Raw genomic sequence first — 22,182 nt, forward strand, 5'->3', positions numbered from 1 at the left:
TGCCCTTTATTGATTGCTTTCTCCCTATACTGAGAATGGTTAAAAAGCTGTCACTCTGCATCGGATGGGCAGGGTGGCAGCTCATGAACATCCAGGATTCTAAGTGCCCATAAATAATGGAGAGCGTCATTGCTCAGCTACCATTGCTACTGATAAAGCGTAATTTTGTGACAACTGTAGCAAAAAATCCTTCATACTGCTTAACAACAAAGGTCAAACCATCACTGATCATCCCCCATCCCCACTGATCAAATATTATACTATACAACAACTGTTCACATCACATCACATTTTCATGCCAGGGGTAACAACTGCAGACCCGTAGAGGAGGGGTGCATGCCAGTGGCCAGTGCTATATTCAACTGGATGGTCTTCCTGGGACACCCATAAAGTAGATCATTTTTGTGGAGCAGAAAGCTCATGACTCCCTATGATGTAGGTAACTATACAAGGCAAAAGGCTATCAGAGAGCCGCAGCAGCAGAGGACTTTGGCATCCAGTTACAGGCAGCGCCAGTATGTCACTTTATGGTGTCTGGTGATGGAGGTAAGAAACTGAGCTGCCGTCTTGGGACAGATGAGAAACTTTTTTTTAAATTGCAGTTTGAAGAGGACCTCGATGGGAGTGCTATTATTAACATTGCAAAAGGGTGGCTTTACTACTGGATGGGGACCACAAAAGGGGACATTATCCATGTATGGAGACACAATGGGGTGCATTATTAATATATGTGCCCACAAAGGATGATATTAGTGTATGAGGCCAGAAAGGGAGATTATCAATGTATGGAGGCACAGTGGGAGATATTATTAATGTATGGGGTCACAAAGGAAGATATCACAAATATATGGGGGGCACCAAGATAGATGCTCCTACTGTATGGGGGCACAAACAGAGATCATACAAATGAAGGGAGCATAAAAGGTGATAATTACTGTATTTGGGCACAAAGTCATCGCTGGAAGAGGTCATAGCAATCTACATTTAATGGATAGGAATCAGAAAATGAGTGCTTCCAATTGGAGACCTCACCTGAGAGTCACTGGATTTGTACTGTACTGTATACACTTATACTGTTGTAATAGGTTGACTCACTGAGCTGCTCTCAGAGGTAGACACAGGAACACTTAGGGTCAAAGTTCTTGTCTGGTTTATTATTTTCATAAACCAGAAAACAACATAAACATGACCTTTTCGGCAAAACAAAAGATAAATGATAGCACAGTCCATATGCATGCGGGATTCGCCCGCTCAGGTTGCAACACACTTCAGCTCCTACTGATGTTTCACACAGAAGACTTCCTGTTCTCCAAACAAACAACAGGTAAAAAAAAACCTCAGTAGCTGGAGATTTAACTTCTCCAGCCACACCCTTGAGGTGGACATATGGTGAGTAGGTGTCCCGTCCATCTCAAACCTTCTCACAAAAAACCCAACCCAAACATTACTGATTAACCTCCTAAAATGCTGGAGAAAAGCTTCTGGGTTCCACATCATGGAAGATAGCAATCTCCGTGACACATATCTCCCCTCACATACATAGCCAGTGACCCTATCCAGGGTCGGACTGGGGTGTCTGGGGCCCACAGGGAGAACTGACTCTAGGGGCCCACCTACAGCCATATGCAAATATCTGTTGTCCGCTATCCCTCTTATAGTGGAGCATTGACTGGCGGCTCCTGCACATCTACTGTGCGACACTAACTGGGATGTACAATTACGGTAGTTTGCATTAAAGGGCTTCTTTGGTTAAAATAAGTTATCACCGATCCATGGGCTCTACAGGATAGGTGATAACTTATTGATCGTTTGGGTCCGAACATTGGATAAAGCACCTATCGGAAGAATGTGGAAGTTTTATCCCTGACAGGACACTTATCCACATTTTAAAATGCAGCGACAGGTGGGACGTCTGACCGCAGCTCCATTCATTCTCTTGGGGGCTTCCAAAAAAGAGCAGCGCTCACAGCCACTGAAGGAATGAATGGATCAATGATCGCATCTCACATGCCGCTCCAGTCTAATGGGGAGAAAAGCTCCACATTCTGCCAATTGTGTCCCAGCAGTCAGACCCCCACCAATCAATATTATCACTGATCCTGTGCAGAGGTGATTACTTGTTTTCACCGGAGAACCCCTGTAAGTGCATCTCTGCTGCTCTGGTCCAAGTATTTAATCTCTAAAGCCACGGCCCCACTATCAGTATATTGTCAGTATCCGGTCAGTATTTTTTTTTCAGGAGTGGGAGCCAAAACCAGGTGAGGAACAATCAGAGAAAAGGTAGAATAGAAACAAGTCACCAATTCTGCATTTATCACCCACTACTTGATTTGGCAGCGACTCCTGAGAAAAAATACTAACCAAATACTAATGGTGGGGCTGTGGCCTAATGGAAAAAAATCTTTTCCTAGTTAATATCAGCAAGAACAAAATGACCGCCATACACAACACAGTTCACTATATCAGCACCAATAATACCACATACAAATGGGACAAATATCGCCACACCATGACTAGATCACATATTACCACCACATAGTGACCGAATAATACCACATACAAGGAACAAATATGGGCACACCATGACCAGACCACATATTACCACCCCAAAGGGACCAAATACTACAATACTGATCATGAATACAAACCACAATACTAACAACCCTGTTATTACCACCAGCGACATTATACACAGGAGCTCTGTATATAGTGTCAGTGTACAGGTAATACAGTGATCACCAGTGATATTATACACAGGAGCTCTGTATATTGTGTCAGTGTACAGGTAACACAGTGATCACCAGTGACATTATAAACAGCAGCTCTGTATATAGTGTACAGGTAATACAGTGGTCACCAGTGACATTATACACAGAAGCTCTGTTTATAGTGTATACGTAATACAGTGATCACCAGTGACATACACAGGAGCTCTGTATATACTATATACACACGTGGTTAGAATTGTTGGTACCCCTCGTTTAATGAAAGAAAAACCCACAATGGTCACAGAAATAACTTGAATCTGACAAAAGTAATAATAAATTAAAAATCTATGAAAATGAAGAAATGAAAGTCAGACATTGCTTTTCTGCTTCCACAGAATTTAAAAAAAAATTAAACTCATGAAATAGGCCTGGAAAGAAATTATGGTACCCCTGAAAATAATGTGATAAAAGGGACATGTTAAATCAAGTTGTGTCCACTAATTAGCATCACAGGTGTCTACAATCTTGTAATCAGTCAGTAAGCCTGTATATAGGGCTACAGATACTCACTGTGAGGTTTGGTGACATGCTGTGTACCACACTCAACATGGACCAGAGGAAGCAAAGGAAAGAGTTGTCTCAGGAGATTAGAAAGAAAATTATAGAAAAGCATGTTAAAGGTAAAGGTTATAAGACCATCTCCAAGCAGCTTGATGTTCCTGTGACTACAGTGTCACATATTATTCAGAAACTTAAGATCCATGGGACTGTAGCCAACCTCCCTGGACGTGGCCACAGGAGGAAAATTGATGACAAATCAAAGAGATGGATAATATGAATGGTAACAGAAGAGTCCAGGAAAACTTCTAAAGAGATTAAAGGTGAACTTCAAGCTCAAGGAACATCAGTGTCAGATCGTACTATCCATCGTTGTTTGATCCAAAGTGGACTTCATAGGAGACGACCAAGGAGAACACCATTGTTGAAAAAAAAAATAATAAAAAAGCCAGACTGGAATTTGCCAAACTACATGTTGACAAGCCACAAAGCTTCTGGGAGAATGTACTATGGACAGATGAGACAAAAATGGAAGTTTTTGGCAAGGCACATCAGCTCTATGTTCACAGACGGAAAAATGAAGCATATCAAGAAAAGAACACTGTCCTTACTGTGAAACATGGGGGAGGCTGTTATGTTCTGGGGCTGCATCTGGCACAAGGTGTCTTGAATCTGTGCAGGGTACAATGAAATCTCAAGACCAACAAGGGATTCTAGAGAGAAATGTGCTGCCCAGTGTCAGAAAGCTTGGTCTCAGTCGCAGGTCATGGGTCTTGCAACAGGATAATGACCCAAGAATGGCTAAGAGGAAAACATTGGACTATTCTGAAGTGGCCTTCTATGAGCCCTGACCTAAATCCTATTGAGCATCTTTGGAAATAGCTGAAACATGCCGTCTGGAAAAGGCAACCTTCAAACACGAGACAACTGGAGCAGTTTGCTCATGAGGAGTCGGCCAAAATACCTGTTGAGAGGTGCAGAAGTCTCATTGACAGTTACAGGAATCGTTTGATTGCAGTGATTGCCTCAAAAGGTTGTTCAACAAAATATTAAGTTAAGAAGAACCATCATTTCTGTCTTATAACCTTTACCTTTAGCATGGTTGTCTATAATTTTCTTTCTAATCTCCTGAGACAACTCTTTCCTTTGCTCCCTCTGGTCCATGTTGAGTGTGGTACACACCATGTCACCAAACCTCACAGTGAGTATCTGTAGCCCTATATACAGGCCCACTGACTGATTACAACATTGTAGACACCTGTGATGCTAATTAGTGGACACAACTTGATTTAACATGTCCCTTTTTTCACATTATTTTCAGGGGTACCATAATTTCTGTCCAGGCCTATTTCATGAGGTTAATTTGTTTTTAAATTCTGTGGAAGCAGAAAAGCAATGTCTGACTTTCATTTGTTCATTTTCAAAAATGTGTAATTTATCAGATTCAAGTTATTTGTGTGACCATTGTGGGTTTTTCTTTCATGAAACAAGGGGTACCAACAATTTTGACCACGTGTGTAAAGTAAGTGTACATGTAATACACTGACTCACCAGTGACGTCTCTAGGTGAAGTCCTTCATCTTCGCTTTTCTTCTTCATCAGGCACAGACCGCCGTCACTTCTTCCAGCCAGGAATCGTCTCTGCAGAAAATAACACACAGTTACCAATAACTGATCTCTTCTAGAGAATATTCCCACTTTTCCCCCCTGACTTCTACACTATACCAGTTGAATAAAAAAAGCAACATAGTGCCATCCTGCACAGTAACAGGACTCCTCTTTTGTCCCATCCCATGGAAAACAGTTTCCTAAAAAGTAAATTATATTACAGAAGTAATAATGTAATAATAATAATTGGAATCTAAAGTAATAATGTTCCCCAATGGCCACCATAAACTAATAAAGTATGTTCCTCAATCTGGCCCCCAAACAGTAATTAAGTCCCTTGTCCAGCCAGGCACCCCCATATGTCCCTTCTGGCCCCCATATGTCCAGGGTGGCCTCTCCATATATTTATCCTAGCCCACATGTATCGAGCCTGCCCCCCGCATATATCCATCCTAGTCCCCCATGTGGCCAGCCTGCCCCCCCCACATATCCATCATTGCTTCCATGTTTCCAGCCTGCCCCCCCATATATCCATCCTGGACTCCACGTATCCATCCTGACACCCCCCTGCATATATCCCTTCTGGCCCCCATTTGTCCAGTGTGACCCCTCTATATATTTATCCTAGCACACGTGTATCGAGCCTGCCCCCTCCCATATACCCATCTTAGCCCCCCATGTGGCCATCCTGCCCCCCATATCCATCCTTGCCTCCTTGTGTCCAGCCTGCCCCCTATATATCCATCCTGCCCTTCCCCTCTGCATATATCCATCCTGACACCCCCCCATATGTCCATCCTGCCTCCCCATATATCCATCCTGGCCTCCATGTGTCCAGCCTGCTCCCCCTTACATATCCAGCCTGGCTCCTCATATATCCATCCTGCCCTTACCCCCTGCATATATCCATCCTGACACCCCCCATATATCCAGCGTGCCCCTCCATATATTTATGTTAGCCCACGTGTATTGAGCCTGCCCCTCCACATATCCATCCTAGCCCGCCATGTGTCCAGCCTGTCCCCCCCCATATATCCATCCTGGCCTCCATGTGTTCAACCTGCCCCCCCCATATATCCATCCTGGCCTCCATGTATTCAGCCTGCCCCCCCATAGATCCATCCTGGCCTCCATGTTTCCAGCCTGCCCCCTCCCATATATCCATCCTGGCCTCCATGTGTCCAGCCTGCCCCCTATATATCCATCCTGGCCTCCATGTGTCCAACCTGCCCCCCATATACGCATCCTGCCCACCCCCCTTTGCCTGGGTCCAGCCAGGGTCCCCCCTTGTGTGTCCATCCAGGCCCCCCCTTGTGTGTCCATCCAGGGCCCCCCCTTGTGTATCCAGCCAGGGCCCCCCCTTGTGTGTCCAGCCAGGGCCCCCCCCTTGTGTCCAGCCAGGGCCCCCCTTGTGTGTCCAGCCAGGGCCCCCCCTTGTGTGTCCAGCCAGGGTCGCCCCCTTGTGTGTCCATCCAGGGCCCCCCCTTGGGTGTCCAGCCAAGGCCCCCCCTTGGGTGTCCAGCCAAGGCCCCTCCCTTGGGTGTCCAGCCAGGGTTCCCCCCTTGTGTGTCCAGCCAGGGCTCCCCCCTTGTGTGTCCAGCCAGGGTTCCCCCCTTTTGTGTCCAGCTGGGCCCCCCTTGTGTGTCCAGCCAGGGTTTCCCCCCTGTGTGTCCAGCCAGGACCCCCCCTTTTGTGTCCAGTCGGCTAACCCCTTGTGGGTCCATCCAGGCTACCCCCTTGTGTGTCTGTCCATCTGGGCCCCCCCTTGTGTGTCCAGCTGGGCTTCCCCTTGTGTGTCCAGCTGGGCCCCCCCTTGTGTGTCCAGCCAGGGGCCCAGACCATTACACACACACCTCTTACCTTCCTGCGCTCCCGCGCGGTGTCCTCCTTCTCCTGAGTTGCGCGCCTCCTTCACTGCAGGCGCATGACGATGACGTCATACGCCGGCCGGCGAAGGGAGACGCGCAGCTTCAGATGCTTCACAGGGACGTGCGCCGCGGTGGTTCAGGTAATGAACGCCGCGTGCGCGCGTCCCTGCATACACTGTGCCTGCGCTTTTAAAGGGCCCGTGCTCCTTAAAACCGCAGGATTTTTTTTGTTCTCTTCTCCCCCCTCTTCTCTGCAGCAGGGGGCGGGGTCCACCAGGAAAATTCCCGGTATCCCGCCAGCCCAGACCGACCCTGACCCTATCACACCGTTTACAGAGCTCCTGTGTACAACTGCAATCTAACACTAAATGGTCACTGTATTAGGGTAATTTTGGTCTTAATACAGTGTTTTTTAATGATTAGTATGATGGTATTATTCTGTAATATGTGGTGATAGTCTGGTGGTATTTGTCCCTTGTATGTGGTATTATTGGTCTTGGTATAGTGGGTTTTGTTCAGTAACAGGATGGTGGTAATATTAAGACACTATATGATACTGATATACGGTCATGGTGTGATGGCATTATTTTGCCCTTGCATTTTGCTCATTATTCATTAACAATATAGTAATATTTGTCATTTGATAACTGTATGACTGTATTATATAGAAGTATTACTTAGTAAATAGAGCCTTATGGATGCATGTGGAGTATATGCTTGGAGTTTTTACCAGCAGATATGCCAAACATTAGCACTGAATGTAATGTTAACAGAGTCTGTGTCTTGAAAAACACCTTTAACAATCAATTTGTTGGCTAATCCGCATATATGGACCCTGTTTAATGGCACATGAAGTCCTTGTGGGTCTGTATTACTGACCCATAAGCGCTCAGTATGTTGTCATATGGTCTCTTTTTATGCTTTCCTAGAAGTAATGTTATAACAGCTCCAGTGTCATCATAGTGGCAGAAAGTGATAGAAAGTGATTTAACTTGCCGAGGTTGTAGAAGTCCACGACCAGAACACTTTTATGGACAGGAATTAATGGTTTTACAATGAGCCACTGAACAAATTCAGTAGCTCATGCTGGAATGCAGATTAAATATTCAGAACGAAAGGGAAAATGTAGCCTTACAGGTCTATATAAAAGCAGTGCTTTACTCAAGGAGGAAACATATATAAAGTTGGCCATGAACTGTGGATACTTGCTGCCTCAGTGATAACTCAACCAATTTGGACCAGCTTGTTATGTGCACAGTATAAAGGTCTATGGAGAATTAAGGTATCCTCCATTGACAGGCATCACCACTTATTACAGGGTAAAACTATAGAAATCAGACATAAGTTTTGTACATTGTGTATTTAACTGTTCAGCTATAAAATATGTATATTTTGGCTTGTACAGCCAAAATTACATCACACAACTTCAAGTTTTGTAAGAAGTGAGGTGCGTCCTTCAAGGATTGGACTTATTTTTCCAGTACATCCTATGGGTGCTCAATTAGATTGAGATATGCAGAATTGTGAAGCCTTTTCCCAGGGCATTACAATGCCTCTGTAGGCTTGTCTTCTCTTCATAGTGCCATGATTTTGGTGCCATCTTTTCCCCACGTAAGTTATGCATACACACCTGGACATCCATATAATGTAAAAGAAAACGTGATTCATCAGACCAGGCCACCTCCTTACATTGCTCCATGGCTCAATATTGATGTAATTTGTTCATTGTAGATGCTTTTGGCAGTGGATGGGACAACATGGTCACTCTGACCGGTCTATGGGTGCACTGCCGCAAATGCAGAAGGTGGTGATGAGCTATTTATTCTGACAAGTTTCTATCATAGTCAGCTTTAACATTTTTAGCAATCTGTGCTACAGTAGCTCTTCTGTCGAATTGAAAAAGTTTCACTTTCCATGTTCATTTAGGATCCTTTGGCAGTCATGAACCACTTTCGGGAACTCGGCATATCAGGCACACCTCACAAGACCGTCCATTGTGGAGATGCTTAGTGTAATCAGATAATCAAGTTATTCACCCCACCTGTCTGACATGGATATGTTGGATAATCCACCAAGAATAGATGTTCTGTGATGTGTTACACACATTAGATTATTGACAAATCTTGATGTAAAGCCTAATGTCTACGGCAGTTGTAAGGACAAACTCAAAACTGTCCCTGGAAGTCAGAGACGTCTTTTATTTTAAAACATGAATTCACACGAAAGAGCATATAATGATTTATTAGGGGAAAGTTGCGCTATATCTGTTTGGATATGACTATTATATTTATGTGATGCTTTATTATATTGAAGGCAAGTTTCCTTCTATAACCATTCACCCTGGCACATTCATTGCACTGGCACAATACCCTGCCCTCAATTTGGACCCAATCAGAATGAAGGGTGTGGTGAAGAATTATCATATGAAAGGCAGAGGAGGGTGCCATGGGTGGTGCTAAAAGACGACAAGCGCTAGGGGCATGGGGAGTGGAAAGACAATGGGACTAGAAGAGGTAGAAATATAGGGACAGATAGCAATAGATAACCCTGGAATTGCAAAGCAGAGGGAGAGACAGGGGAGCTCATGGGTATGTGAATGACTGAGGGGCAGAGTGGCAGCCAAAAAAGAGATATTGCAATAGTGGAGCACAAAAGAATTTCATCCTTGCTTACATTAAAAGAGGCAGAGGATATACAGAGAGGAGCTCTGCAGCAGAGCATGGGATAGACAGACTGCAGCACTGAGAGCAGAGGAGAGAGATAGAGTCTGCAGCAGAGAGGGGGGCAGAGCAGGGAAGGGAGGGAGAAAGAGATTGCAGTGGAGGAAGAAGAAAGAGTATAAGAGGAGACAGTGGCAAGGATTAGAAAACAGAGGCTGCTGCTTTCCCAAACCTCTGTGTAATTGTGACACTGAGAAGATAAAAGACAAGACTGCATAGACATCTCCAGACACTACTGGCACTCGAGTCCAAGTGACTGCTGTCCATCAAGGTGGTGCTACAATTTAGCGAGTGGCACTGCTCTATGGAACAGGGTGCATCAGACTGAGAAAAAAGAGAGCCACCCTAGGAGGGTGGTGAGGATCTACTAACCTCAGGAGCCCCTGGGACCTGACCCTCTGTGGGAGAGAACCTAAGAGAATTATCTACAAGGAAGCTGTGCCACTGTGCTGTGGGACAACTACAAGAACTATTCTAACCAATATGAGAAGGAGCCCATGAAAAGCAAAGAGGGAAGACGTCTACATACTACATATCACAGCAGGTGACATCTCCTACAACACCTCCTCTACAGCCATCTATAGCACAGAACCAGATCAACCTGAATCATATCATCACAAAGTACTGCAGGAACCCCACTGGAGAACATGACGGAAATAACAGAAATCGACCCACAGAATTCAGAGCCAAGGCCACCAGTGACCAGCACCAGCGGAGGGTGTGGACTGCCAGAGAGCAAGGTATCCTTGAAAAGACACCTTCATTCACCAACCATCCAAAAGCACTCTCACATCCCATTTACATCATACAACTTTCTTAGTGCTCACTCCAATGCACACCCATATTAATAAAAATGTATTGAGTGCTCATGTCTTCCATTCTGCCACAGAGGGACGAATTAAACCAGTATTTCAATCAATCAATTTAAGGATGTTATTCTGAAATGGGCTCTCAGGAAGGATTACCAGGGCAGCCTCCATAAATCCCACTTATGCATTATTAGCACAAGTATTTCTATAATCTATTTTTTTCCAATATATATGCCTTCTGGCTTGTTTTGGATTATGATGATATCACTCATAACTTCACATTGTAATATACCTGGATCACTTTTTTGTTTCTGTACTGGTTACTTTACTGTCTCTCAAAAAGCCACTTAGGCAGCTTCTTGACCTACTTTATCCATTTGCCAACTACATGCATTTCACATCATCTCTGATATAGTGAATTACAGTCCGCACAGTAGCAGGTTCTCGCATGAATATCTAATTATGTCTCCTGTCGTAATCCAGTTATGTATGTCTCTATTGTCTACAAAGTTGCCTTGTCGGTAATTTTCATCTTATACATTTGTATCAGCAGCATCCAGGCACATCACTTACCACCTCATTGGAATATCGCTGTTATTATAGCCCCCCTGCCCATTGACGTAATGTTGCTGATTTAACCTTATGCTTACCATGATCATAGCATCCTTTTTCTTAACTGTCGGTGTATTATTTTCTATCATTTGCTAAGCTATCCAAAAGAGGACACTCAACATGGAAACGTGTTTGATTCCTATTGAGCCATTATGTATTTCCTATATAAATCCTATTTCATTCATATTTCTAGGTCTAATTTTAATTCTATAATTTATTCTTTTACCACAAACTCCAGTGCGCTCTATCATTAGCTGGGCTGTTTCCATATCCCTTATAACCGAATTTATCCTGGTATCTGTTATCCGTAAGAAACACCAGTCTCCTCAGTCATCACTGATACCCAGAGTATGCGTCTTTTTGAGGAGCTTTTTAGGGTTGGTTCACTCAAAACAAAGTCTGAAAATCATCCTATTTATTTCTATTCTAAAACCATTCTGCTGTTCTTAGGCCTCGTTCACACAGCAGTATTTTGGTCAGTATTTCACGTCAGTATTTGTAAGCCAAAATCAGGAGTGGGTGAAAAGTGCAGAAGTGGTGACGAGTTTCTATTATACTTTTCCTCTGATTGTTCCACTCCTGGTTTTGGCTTACACATACTGAGGTAAAATAATGACCAAATACTGAATGTGTGAGCGTGGCCTTATGTCCAGTCTTTTAAGGCCACATTCACACGTTAAGTATCTGGTCAGTATTTTACATCAGTATTTGTAAGCCAAAATCAGAAGTGGGCCAATCAGAGGAATGGTATTAAAGAAACACATGCACCACTTTTGCATTTTTCACCAACTTCTGGTTGCCCTAAGGGTTTTTTTCCGCTTACGGTTTTGAAAAAATGCCTGGTGGAAAAAAAAAGAAAGTGAATGTAATTTCTTTGCAGTGTCTCCTGATGCAATCCACTCTAAATCAGTCACTGTCCAATCAAAAAGCTGCAAACAAAAATCTCTCCCAAAATGCATAAAAAACTGTTCGAAACCACATCAGAAAATGAAACACTCCTCAAGGAAAGGGGCATTTCCTGGAGCAGTTTCCAATAGAAAACTCATAGTTTTTTGACCTTCTCAAAAAAACTGTGTGCCCATACCCTCACACCCTTACGTGCTCTTCTTTTACTACCCACATCTGTATATCCCAACTTTACAATAATCAGACAGACAAGACACCGTGATCTAGAATATCAGATTTTCTAGTTTATTTGATTTGTACATTACATTGGTTTGTCAATGAAATGTGAGTGTTACCGAACAGACGTAATGTAAGTGCTTAAGAACTGGCACAATTTCTGACCTACTAGTCTATTTTGTACTGGTCACTGAACTAGTTTCTACATGGTTTTAAAAACAGCAGTAACCCTGTTAATCGGTTGTTCAGAAATATCCGTTCGGCTGATACTAGCTCCAGTGGGAACACATGCCATAGTCTAAGGCTATGGGCAGGGAGTTTTGTGAGGTGGTCAAAAACAGGTTTTTCAAGTGGAAACTTTTCAGGAAATTTTCCTTCTTTGTGGAGTTTTCTAGGCATTTTTTTCTTGTCCTTAAGAGTTTTTCGTTAGCTCTTTGGTAATGTTTGAGAAGCATTTTCTGTAAACGTTTTGTTATAAATTTTTGTGGGAAATTTTATCATATATTTTTTCATCCTTAAGGGCATGTTCACACAGAGGTTTATTTTGTTGTTGTTGAGGCGGTCAAAAATGACGAGTTTTCTAGTGCAACCCACATCAGGAAATATTCCTTCTTGGGGTATGTGTACATAGTATTTTAAGACACCAGGGCACCTGCCAAGGTTATCCTACGCAAAGCCACTTTAGGAAAAAGTCGGTGGTCTTTTGCCTGAAGTGTTTGCCATCGTTTTTGCTCCGCCACCATAATCTTTTTTCAGCAATTTAAACTATAACTAGCAAGCAGTTTTCTAGTGGAAGCTGCCCAGAAAAATGAACATCCTACTTCTTTTATTCACTTCCACTATCCACAGGATTTGTGAACCCTGAAGCAGTTAAAAGAGGTTTCAGAAGACTGAACAAGTGCACAGCAATGTCTTTTTTACATTGTTGTGCATTATGTTTCATTTTTGTAGAGGTTTTGCGGCGCTTTTTCAGTTGGGTTCCAGGCGGAATTTACCTGAAAAAGATGTTGTGTGCACATACCCAATATCCTCCTCAAAAGCTCAAAACGCCTCAAAAACTTAGAGGTTCTGCTCAGTTTCTGCTATGAAAACTCAGCAAAAAGACTCAGAGCCCAATTAATTTACACTGGTATTGCACTCGCCAGTATTAATGGGTGTGTCTTCTATTATAAAGTATAGAGCGTCTTCAGAGCAGAAAATGCCCGAATACTGTTCCCCCCACTTCTTTTTACCGCTTGGTATTTCCCAAGCGTTTCCTAAGCGCTTGTTCATTGTTTTTCCCTGCAGGCAGTTTCCATAGTTTTTGGGTCGTCTTTTGAGCTGCAATTCTTCAGGTCGTTTCTTTTTCTCCATTCAACAATGATTCTGACGCAAAAACGTTGGGGAAAATGCTCAAAAAAGACGCCTGGCATCTTGCAGGCGTCTTTTAACCTTCTCATTGACTGCTATTAAGTATGGAAAAGTATTGAGCATCATCCTAGTGTAAGAGTGTACATGTTACTTCATTTATTGATTGGCGTCTTTGAAAGCCTGAAGAGTTTAAAATATGTTAAAAAGTCTTAACATATGAACAGCAAGTCTTTTTCCCAAATGAATAGGGCTATTCTTTGATCTTTTTGTTAACGCTTTTTCTGCTATTTTTTTGAGAGTTTAGTGTGAACATAACCTAACATTAAAGAATCCGTTTTGTCACTGGAGATTTGTTCTGTTTACACGGAGCAGAAAAATGTAACTTTGTATGTTATATGGAGTTACAAATGAAACAAGTGGTCAGAAAAGTATTAGTATGGACTAGTGGTCAAGTGGTCATAATTGTCCTTAAAAGGGATGTCTCAACTTCTCTTCTTCAGGAGTGTACCACTCCCAGCTGCTGGCCTCCTTCTTTGCCAGGGGCAGTGCATTCCTGGATATTGACAGTTCGGACCAGCGGTATGGTTGCTCTGCCTGTGTGAACTGGGCGCTCTCCCAAGCTTCTAGCAGAGGCATTTTTGCCTCGGAAGCATGGGAGAAGAACAAGACCACTGTAAAGCATAGGGCCTGTAGCAGCGCTAGCTCCTTGTCTAGGTAACTGGTCACTCTGAGACCACAGGTTGGCTGGTAAGTTAGGCAAAAAGCTGTACACTACAAAAATTAAAGATCTCTGTTTTTGAGAATAGTCAGGATTTTTTATAAGTAATTTGCAATGCTGCTTGTTTAAACCACATAAGAACTTGTGACAACCCTTTTAAGGGTTCGTGCACACAACCAACTATTTCGGACAAGTGCTATCCGTGGTTTTCATGGATAGCATTCATACCCATGATATTCTATGGGGCTGTGCGCATGACCAATTTTTTCCTCGCATCGAGTGGTCAGTGGAAATAAATCAGAGACTTATCTGATTTTGATCAGAGTGTCACATCAAAATTGGAAATGCGAACTCTGAGAAAAACTGATGCCACTCTGATCAAACTCTGATCAAAATCTGATCAGAATAACTGGACCGTTTTTTCTCGGGTGGAGAGAAAATGGTCATGTGCACCTAACCTAACAGAGTTTTTGACTTAGGTAAACCCTTTTTACTAGAAGTGTTAACAAGTATAAGATGATCCCCTTACTGAGATCCCTTATGATCAGCTATATTTTGTGGAGAAACCACAGAATCCAATGTCCCCACAACTCCACCACAGGAGAAACTAAGGATTACCAAGCTGTCATAGTAAACAGTGGATTGTTTAGTGCATGGACATGATGAGTCCTCCAGAACAAGAGATACTTTTAGATAAGGTGCACTACACTGTAGCCTGCTGGCAAATGAGGGTCATGAATGGGGAAATGACCTTTATGTCCTGAGAATTCCTTAACAGGGCATTGGAAAATGGGTTTTAGGAGGAGGCAACATCTTTAAAGACTTTTACATATAATTAACAATTACTATTAAAATTACAATATGGACAATTGTATCACCGCTACTATCACAGGGACAGAAAAGATTTTTTCTGCATATTTAAATAATATACAGTGGCATATAAGAGTTTGGGTACCCCTGGTCAAAATTACTGTTATTGTGAACAGTTAGGCTATGCGCCCACGATGCAGAAATGAAGCAGAAAATTTCTGCAGCATTTCTGCATCTGGCAGATTGTGCATGCGTTTTTCTTGCAGAATACATGCAGAATACATGCGGATTCACATGCGTTTCCGCATGTGGATTGACAAGCGCTTTCCAGGCGATTAGCATCACTTGGAAAGTGCTTGACAACTAGGTCACACTATATAAATCCATGCAAACAGCATATATAGTGTGACCGTAAAACAATGCTTCAAATAAAGCTATACTCACCCCCGATGTCCCGGCGTGTGCTGCAGCGCTGCTTCCTGGCTGCCGGCATATCGCGAGACACAGCGGTGAAGGGCCTGCGGTCACATGACTGTGACGTCACCGAAGGTCTTTCAGCGCTGCCGGCAAGCAGAGAGAAGCCGTCGGACAGGTGAGTATAAACTTTATTTTTTATTTTATTCTTTTTTTACAGGTACAATGGTACCCAGGTCTGGATGAGAGTCTTGTCTCCTCCAGAACTGGGTACCATCCGCACATAGAGACGCATAGAATCCGCTTGTACAAATGTACAGTTGCGGTTTCTATGCGTCTCAATGCAAGTCAATGGCGGCACTTCCGCTGCGCTTCCGCAAAATTAATGAACATGCTGCAGATTTTTGTATGCAGCATAAACGCTGCGGAAAAATCTGCAACATGTGCATAGAACATGCAGAATCCCCTTGGGGACCATGGGGTGCGGATTACCTAGCGTTTCACAAGCGTTTACGCTGCGGAAATTCCGCAGCATAAACGCTTGAAAAACGCTACGTGGGCACGCAGCCTAAAGCAAGCTGAAGATGAAATTATCTCTAAAAGGAATACAATTAAAGATGAGACGTTTCCTTTGCATTTTAGGCAAAAAAAAATATATAGTCATTTTTTACATTTTAAAAATTACAAAAAAGAAAATGGGCCAATGCAAAAGTTTGGCCACCCTTGGAGATTTGTGTGCTCAGATAACTTTGACCAAGGTTTCAGATCTTAATTATCCTATTAGGGTTATGGCTTGTTCACTATCATCATTAGGAAAGACCAGGTGATGCAAATTTCCCAGTTTTATAAAAACCCAGCCTCCTCTGACCTTGTGCCAAAAAACAGCAGCCATGGGTTCTTCTAAGCAGCTGCCTAGCACTCTGAAAATGAAAATGGTGGAGGCCCACAAAGCAGGAGAAGGCTATAAGAAGATAGCAAAGCATTTTCAAGTCACCCTTTCCTCAGTTTGAAATGTAATTAAGAAATGACAGTTAACAGGAACAGTGGAGGTCATAATAAGGTCTGGAAAACCAAGCAAAATTTCAGTGAAGAGCTGCTCACGGGTAGAAGGAAGAATGGATTCAATGAAATTTAAACAAATTCTTGATGCAAACATAACACCGTCTGTAAAAAAGATGACGTTGACACCTGTCTAAATCCACAATAGACTATCTCAAAAGGCGCAAGCTGAAGGTTTTACAATAGCCCTCACAGTCCCCTGATCTGAACATCATTGAAAATCTGTGGCTAGACCTAAACATAGCAGTGCATGTAAGAAGACCCAGGAATGTCACAGAACTGGAAGAATTTTCCAAGGAAGAATAGATGAAAATCCATCAAACAAGAATTGAAAGACTCTTGTCTGGCTGCAAAAAGTGTTTACAAGCTGTGGTACTTTGAAAAGGGGGTGCGACTGACTACTAACCATGCAGGGTGCCCAAACCTTTGCATCAGCCCATTTTCCTTTTTGTAATTTTTATAATGTAAAAGATGAAAATATCTATACTTTTTTGCCTAAAATACAAAGGAAATGTGTCATCTTTAACTTTAGGCCTTTTAGGGATCATTTCATCTTCAACTTGATTAACTGTTCACAATAACAGTAAATTTGACCAGGGTGCCCAAACTTTTACATGCCACTGAAAAACTTATCGATAAAAGGTTGAACTTGATGAACCTGTGTTCTTTTCTAACCCATTCCTCAAATTTACTACAGTAAATTAACTGCACAGCTTTAACAAGATGAGGGACAACCACTTACCCATTACCCTTTGATAATATCACACGGACAAAAACAATTATTTCTATTTGTAAGCCGTTCACTTTACAGATGAGGAACATCCAATAATTTATTATGACATTTTCTCTGAAACATTATTGTTTCCTTCACTCAATCCATTCTGTGTACTCTTCTCTTGTGACAGCTGTCAAATAAGAATATCTACTTTAAAAATGAGTTTCTTACAATGTGTTGTGAATTTGAGGAGATGACTTCTGCTAATAAATAAGCAAGATTAATGCTTTACTTTATTAAATCAATGTGTCTTTTAGAAAATGCATGACAATATTTTGCTACTGTAGCTCTAGATGTAGTAGCTTTGCATTACAATATTGTGCTTAAAGGACAATTCTGATTCTTAAAAGGAATACATATTCAGAAAATGACCAATGCTTTAAGTCAGTTTTTGTTGTGTTAAATGTATTTTTAAAAAATGTTGGCAATGTGTTTTTTTCACACGAGTATTTACAGTACTTGGGCAAACATTTTAAGCAGGTGCCGAAAAAATGCTGCAAAGTGAGAATGTTTTAAAAAATAGAAGTGTTAATAATTTATTTTTATCAACTAACAAAATGCAAAATCGAAGAAAAAAAAGAGAAATCTAAATCAAATCAATACTTTGTGTGACCACCCTCCCTTTGCTTTCAAAACAGCATCAATTCTTTTTTGGATACTTGAAAACAGTTTTGGAGGAGCTCACCAAGAAGGTTGTTCCAAACATCTTGGAGAACTAACCACAGATCTTCTGTGGATGTCGTCCTGCACAAATCCTTCTGTCTCGTCATGTAATTCCACAAAGCCTCGGTTATTGAGATTGAGGCTCTGTGGGGGCCCTATCATCACTTCCACGACTCCTTGTTCTTAATAAAATTGTCTGTATGTTTCTTACTGCAGAATGAATTTTTAGTCAATCAAATGCCTCTATGTTGATATTGCATGATGGATAAGTACAGTGGGTACAGAAAGTATTCAGACCCCTTTAAATTTTTCACTCTTTGTTTCATTGCAGCCATTTGGTAAATTCTAAAAAGTTCATTTTTTTCTCATTAAAGTACACTCTGCACCCAATCTTGACTGAAAAAAAACAGAAATGTAGAAATTTTTGCAAATTTATTAAAAAAGAAAAACTGAAATATCAAATGGTCATAAATATTCAGACTCTTTGCACAGACACTCATATTTAAGTCACATGCTGTCCTTTTCCTTGTGATCCTCCTTGAGATGGTTCTACTCCTTCATTGGAGTCCAGCTGTGTTTAATTAAACTGATAGGACTTGATTTGGAAAGGCACACACCTGTCTATATAAGACCTCACAGCTCACAGTCCATGTCAGACCTAATCAGAATCATGAGCTCAAAGGAACTGCCCAAGGAGCTCAAAGACAAAATTGTGGCAAGGCACAGATCTGGCCAAGGTTACAAAAGAATTTCTGCATTACTCAAGGTTCCCATGAGCACAGTGGCCTCCATAATCCTTAAATGGAAGAAGTTTGGGACCATTAGAAGTCTTCCTAGACCTAGCCGTCCAGCCAAACTGAGCAATCGTGGGAGAAGAGCCTTGGTGAGCGAGGTAAAGAAGAACCCCAAGATCACTGTGGCTGAGCTCCAGAAATGCAGTAGGGAAATGGGAGAAAGTTCCACAAAGTCAACTATCACTGCAGCCCTCCACCAGTCGGGCCTTTATGGCAGAGTGGCCCTAGGGAAGCCTCTCCTCAGTGCAAGACATAATGAGACTATGAGAAATAAGATTCTCTGGTCTGATGAGACGAAGATAGAACTTTTTGGTGATAATTCTAAGCGGTATGTGTGGAGAAAAGCAGGCACTGCTCATCACCTGCCCAATACAATCCTAACAGTGAAACATGGTGGTGGCAGCATCATGCTATGGAGGTGTTTTTCAGCTGCAGGGAAAGGACGACTGGTTGCAATTGAAGGAAACATGAATGCGGCCAAGTACAGAGATATCCTTGATGAAAACCTCTTTCAGAGTGCTCTGGACCTCAAACTTGTCCGAAGGTTCATCTTCCAACAAGACAATGACCCTAAGCACACAGCTAAAATAACAAAGGAGTGGCTTCAGAACAACTCTGTGACCATTCTTGACTGGCCCAGCCAGAGCCCTGACCTAAACCCAATTGAGCATCTCTGGAGAGACCCGAAAATGGCTGTCCACCAACGTTCACCATCCAACCTGATGGAACTGGAGAGGATCTGCAAGGAAGAATGGCAGAGGATCCCCAAATCCAGGTGTGAAAAACTTGTTGCATCATTCCCAAGAAGACTCATGGCTATACTTATGACCATGTCATATTTCAGTTTTTCTTTTTGAATAAATTTGCAAAAATTTCTACATTTCTGTTTTTTTCAGTCAAGATAGGGTGCAGAGTGTACTTCAATGAGAAAAAAAATGAACTTTTTAGAATTTACCAAATTGCTGCAATGAAACAAAAAGAGTGAAAAATTTAAAGGAGTCTGAATTCTTTCCGTACCCACTGTATCTGCCGGTATTTCTCACCATTGAGGACATCATTATTCCTGACCAAATCCCCAACTCCATTTGCTGAATTATAGCACCAAACTTGCAAGGAATCTCCACCATTCTTTACAAGTGATAAAAAAAAAAAAACTTTAACAGCACACATCTTGAAATCCCAGTCTGCATTGAAATTTTTGCTTGGTGAAACATTGCTGATGCAAAATAACTACCTTGTGTCTTGTTGCGGTGCTCAGTCTTCCAATGGTGTATGACTTGCAACATGAAACAGTCTTCCACAACCTCACTTTGTAGCAGTTCGTCACCCACTGTTGAGCCTCATATTCAGCTGTTTAACCTACATATGAAAATGATGATCATTACCAGCTTGGTATAATTTGTTATTCATAAACCTTTCTATAATCCTACAAAATCATCCCTAACTATGTGCAAGTGTAACTAGAATTGATGCTATTTTGAAGGCAAAGGGTGGTCACACCAAGGATTGATTTGATGTAGATTTCTCTTTTGTTCATTCACTTTGCATTTTGGTAATTTATAAAAATAAACTATTAACACTTCTATTTTTGAAAACATTGTTGCTTTGCAGCAAATTTTCCACACCATCCTAAAACTTTTGCACAATACGGTATATTAAAAAAAAATGGCACAGAAATAGGGATAACAGTCGCGGTCTTGGTGAGCGCTGCCAGAACAAATGAGACCTAGGATGAGAAAGACTTTTTATTCAGACTACACGTTTTGGGGCCGATCTGGCTCCTTCATCAGGTTGATGTACCTGATGAAGGAGCCAGTTCAGCCCCAAAATGTGTAGTCTGAATAAAAAGTCTTTCTCATCCTTGGTCTCATCCGTTTCGGCAGTGCTCACCAAGACTGCGACTGTTATCCTTATTTCTGTAGAATGTGAATGAGCACAAGCTGGGCAGGCTCCAGGTTTTTGTGGGCCCTGGGTGAAAGAGTCTCAGTGGGCCCCTTTAACACATACCACGATTCATGATGCACAGATACGGCGGAGAAATATATATATAGTACAATGCAAAGATTTCACTTCTTACATTACATGAGTGATATCTATTGTAAATTCCACAATAGCTCAGAAACCGGTGAATCCACACAGAATACTGGCCCCCATATAAGGCTCCATACGGAATACTGGCCCCCATATAAGGCCCCATACGGAATACTGGCCCCCATATAAGGCCCCATAAGGAATACTGGCCCCTATATAAGGCCCCATACGGAATACTGGCCCCCATATAAGGCCCCATACGGAATACTGGCCCCCATATAAGGCCCCATAAGGAATACTGGCCCCCATATAAGGTCCCATACGGAATACTGGCCCCCATATAAGGCTCCATGCGGAATACTGACCCCCATATAAGGCTCCATACGGAATACTGGCCCCCATATAACGCTTCATACGGAATACTGGCCCCCATATAAGGCCTCATACGGAATACTGGCCCCCATATAAGGCCCCATAAGGAATACTGGCCCCCATATAAGGCCCCATACGGAATACTGGCCCCCATATAAGGCTCCATGCGGAATACTGACCCCCATATAAGGCTCCATGCGGAATACTGGCCCCCATATAAGGCTCCATACGGAATACTGGCCCCCCTATAAGGCTCCATACGGAATACTGGCCTCCATATAAGGCTCCATACGGAATACTGGCCCCCATATAAGGCTCCATACAGAATACTGGCCCCCATATATCGCTCCATACAGGATACTGGCCCCCATATAACGCTCCATACAGGATACTGGTCCCCTTATAAAACTCCATACAGGATACTGACCCCCATATAACTCTCCATACAGGATACCGGTCCCCTTATAACGCTCCATACAGGATACCGGTCCCCTTATAACGCTCCATACAGGATACTGGCCCCCATATAATGCTGCATGCAGGCTGTTACCCCCCACATAATGCCCCATACAGGCTGTCCCCCCTTATAATGCTCCATGCAGGCTGTTACTCCCCACATAATGCCCCATACAGGCTGCCCCCCCCCTTATAATGCTCCATGCAGGCTGTTCCCCCCCACATAATGCACTATGCAGGCTGCCCCCCCCCCTTTATAATGCCCCATGCAGGCTGTTCCCCACCTTATAATGCCCCATGCAGGATGTCACCCCCCCTCTTTATAATGCCCCATGCAGGATGTCCCCCCCTCTCTTTATAATGCCCCATGCAGGATGCCCCCCCCTCTCTTTATAATGCTCCATGGAGGATGCCACCCCCCCCTTCTCTTTATACTGCCCCATGCCTCCATACATTAAAAAAAAAATCAAATACTCACCTCCCTTCTCCTCACCTGCTACCTGCTGCCCGCTGCTCGGGTCCGAACTCCAGCGTTGTCGGCGTCTTCCCGCTCAGCGCTCCCTGTGACGGCTCAGGGGAGGGCGCGGTGTAAAGACGTCACCGCGCCCTCTGACCTGAGACGTCACAGGGAGCGCAGAGCAGGAAGACAGCTGATCTGCGGAGGCACGGGGAGAGGTAAGTATCCGGCTGCCGGGGCCCTGAGCAAGCGGCGGAGAAGGGCGGGCGCTGACACCG

General features: G+C 42.9%; 1 protein-coding gene across 2 annotated transcripts in view; it reads left to right on the forward strand.

Annotated features, from left to right (window-relative positions):
- Window positions 1-22,182, forward strand: part of STAC2 (SH3 and cysteine rich domain 2) — a 92,855-nt gene that overhangs the window by 6,303 nt on the left and 64,370 nt on the right. The window contains exon 1 of one of the 2 annotated variants that reach the window (XM_073683420.1): window positions 9,168-10,202. The exons of the other annotated variant lie outside the window; for it this stretch is intronic. Coding sequence (XP_073539521.1) covers window positions 10,110-10,202 — 93 coding nt within the window. The 5' untranslated portion in view covers window positions 9,168-10,109. Of the gene's footprint in view, window positions 1-9,167; window positions 10,203-22,182 lie in introns of those variants that run through there. 2 annotated transcript variants of the gene reach the window in all.

Source organism: Phyllobates terribilis, unplaced genomic scaffold, assembly GCF_046119375.1.
Source record: "Phyllobates terribilis strain yellow unplaced genomic scaffold, ASM4611937v1 Scaffold_5__5_contigs__length_657084704, whole genome shotgun sequence".
NCBI lineage: Eukaryota > Metazoa > Chordata > Amphibia > Anura > Dendrobatidae > Phyllobates > Phyllobates terribilis.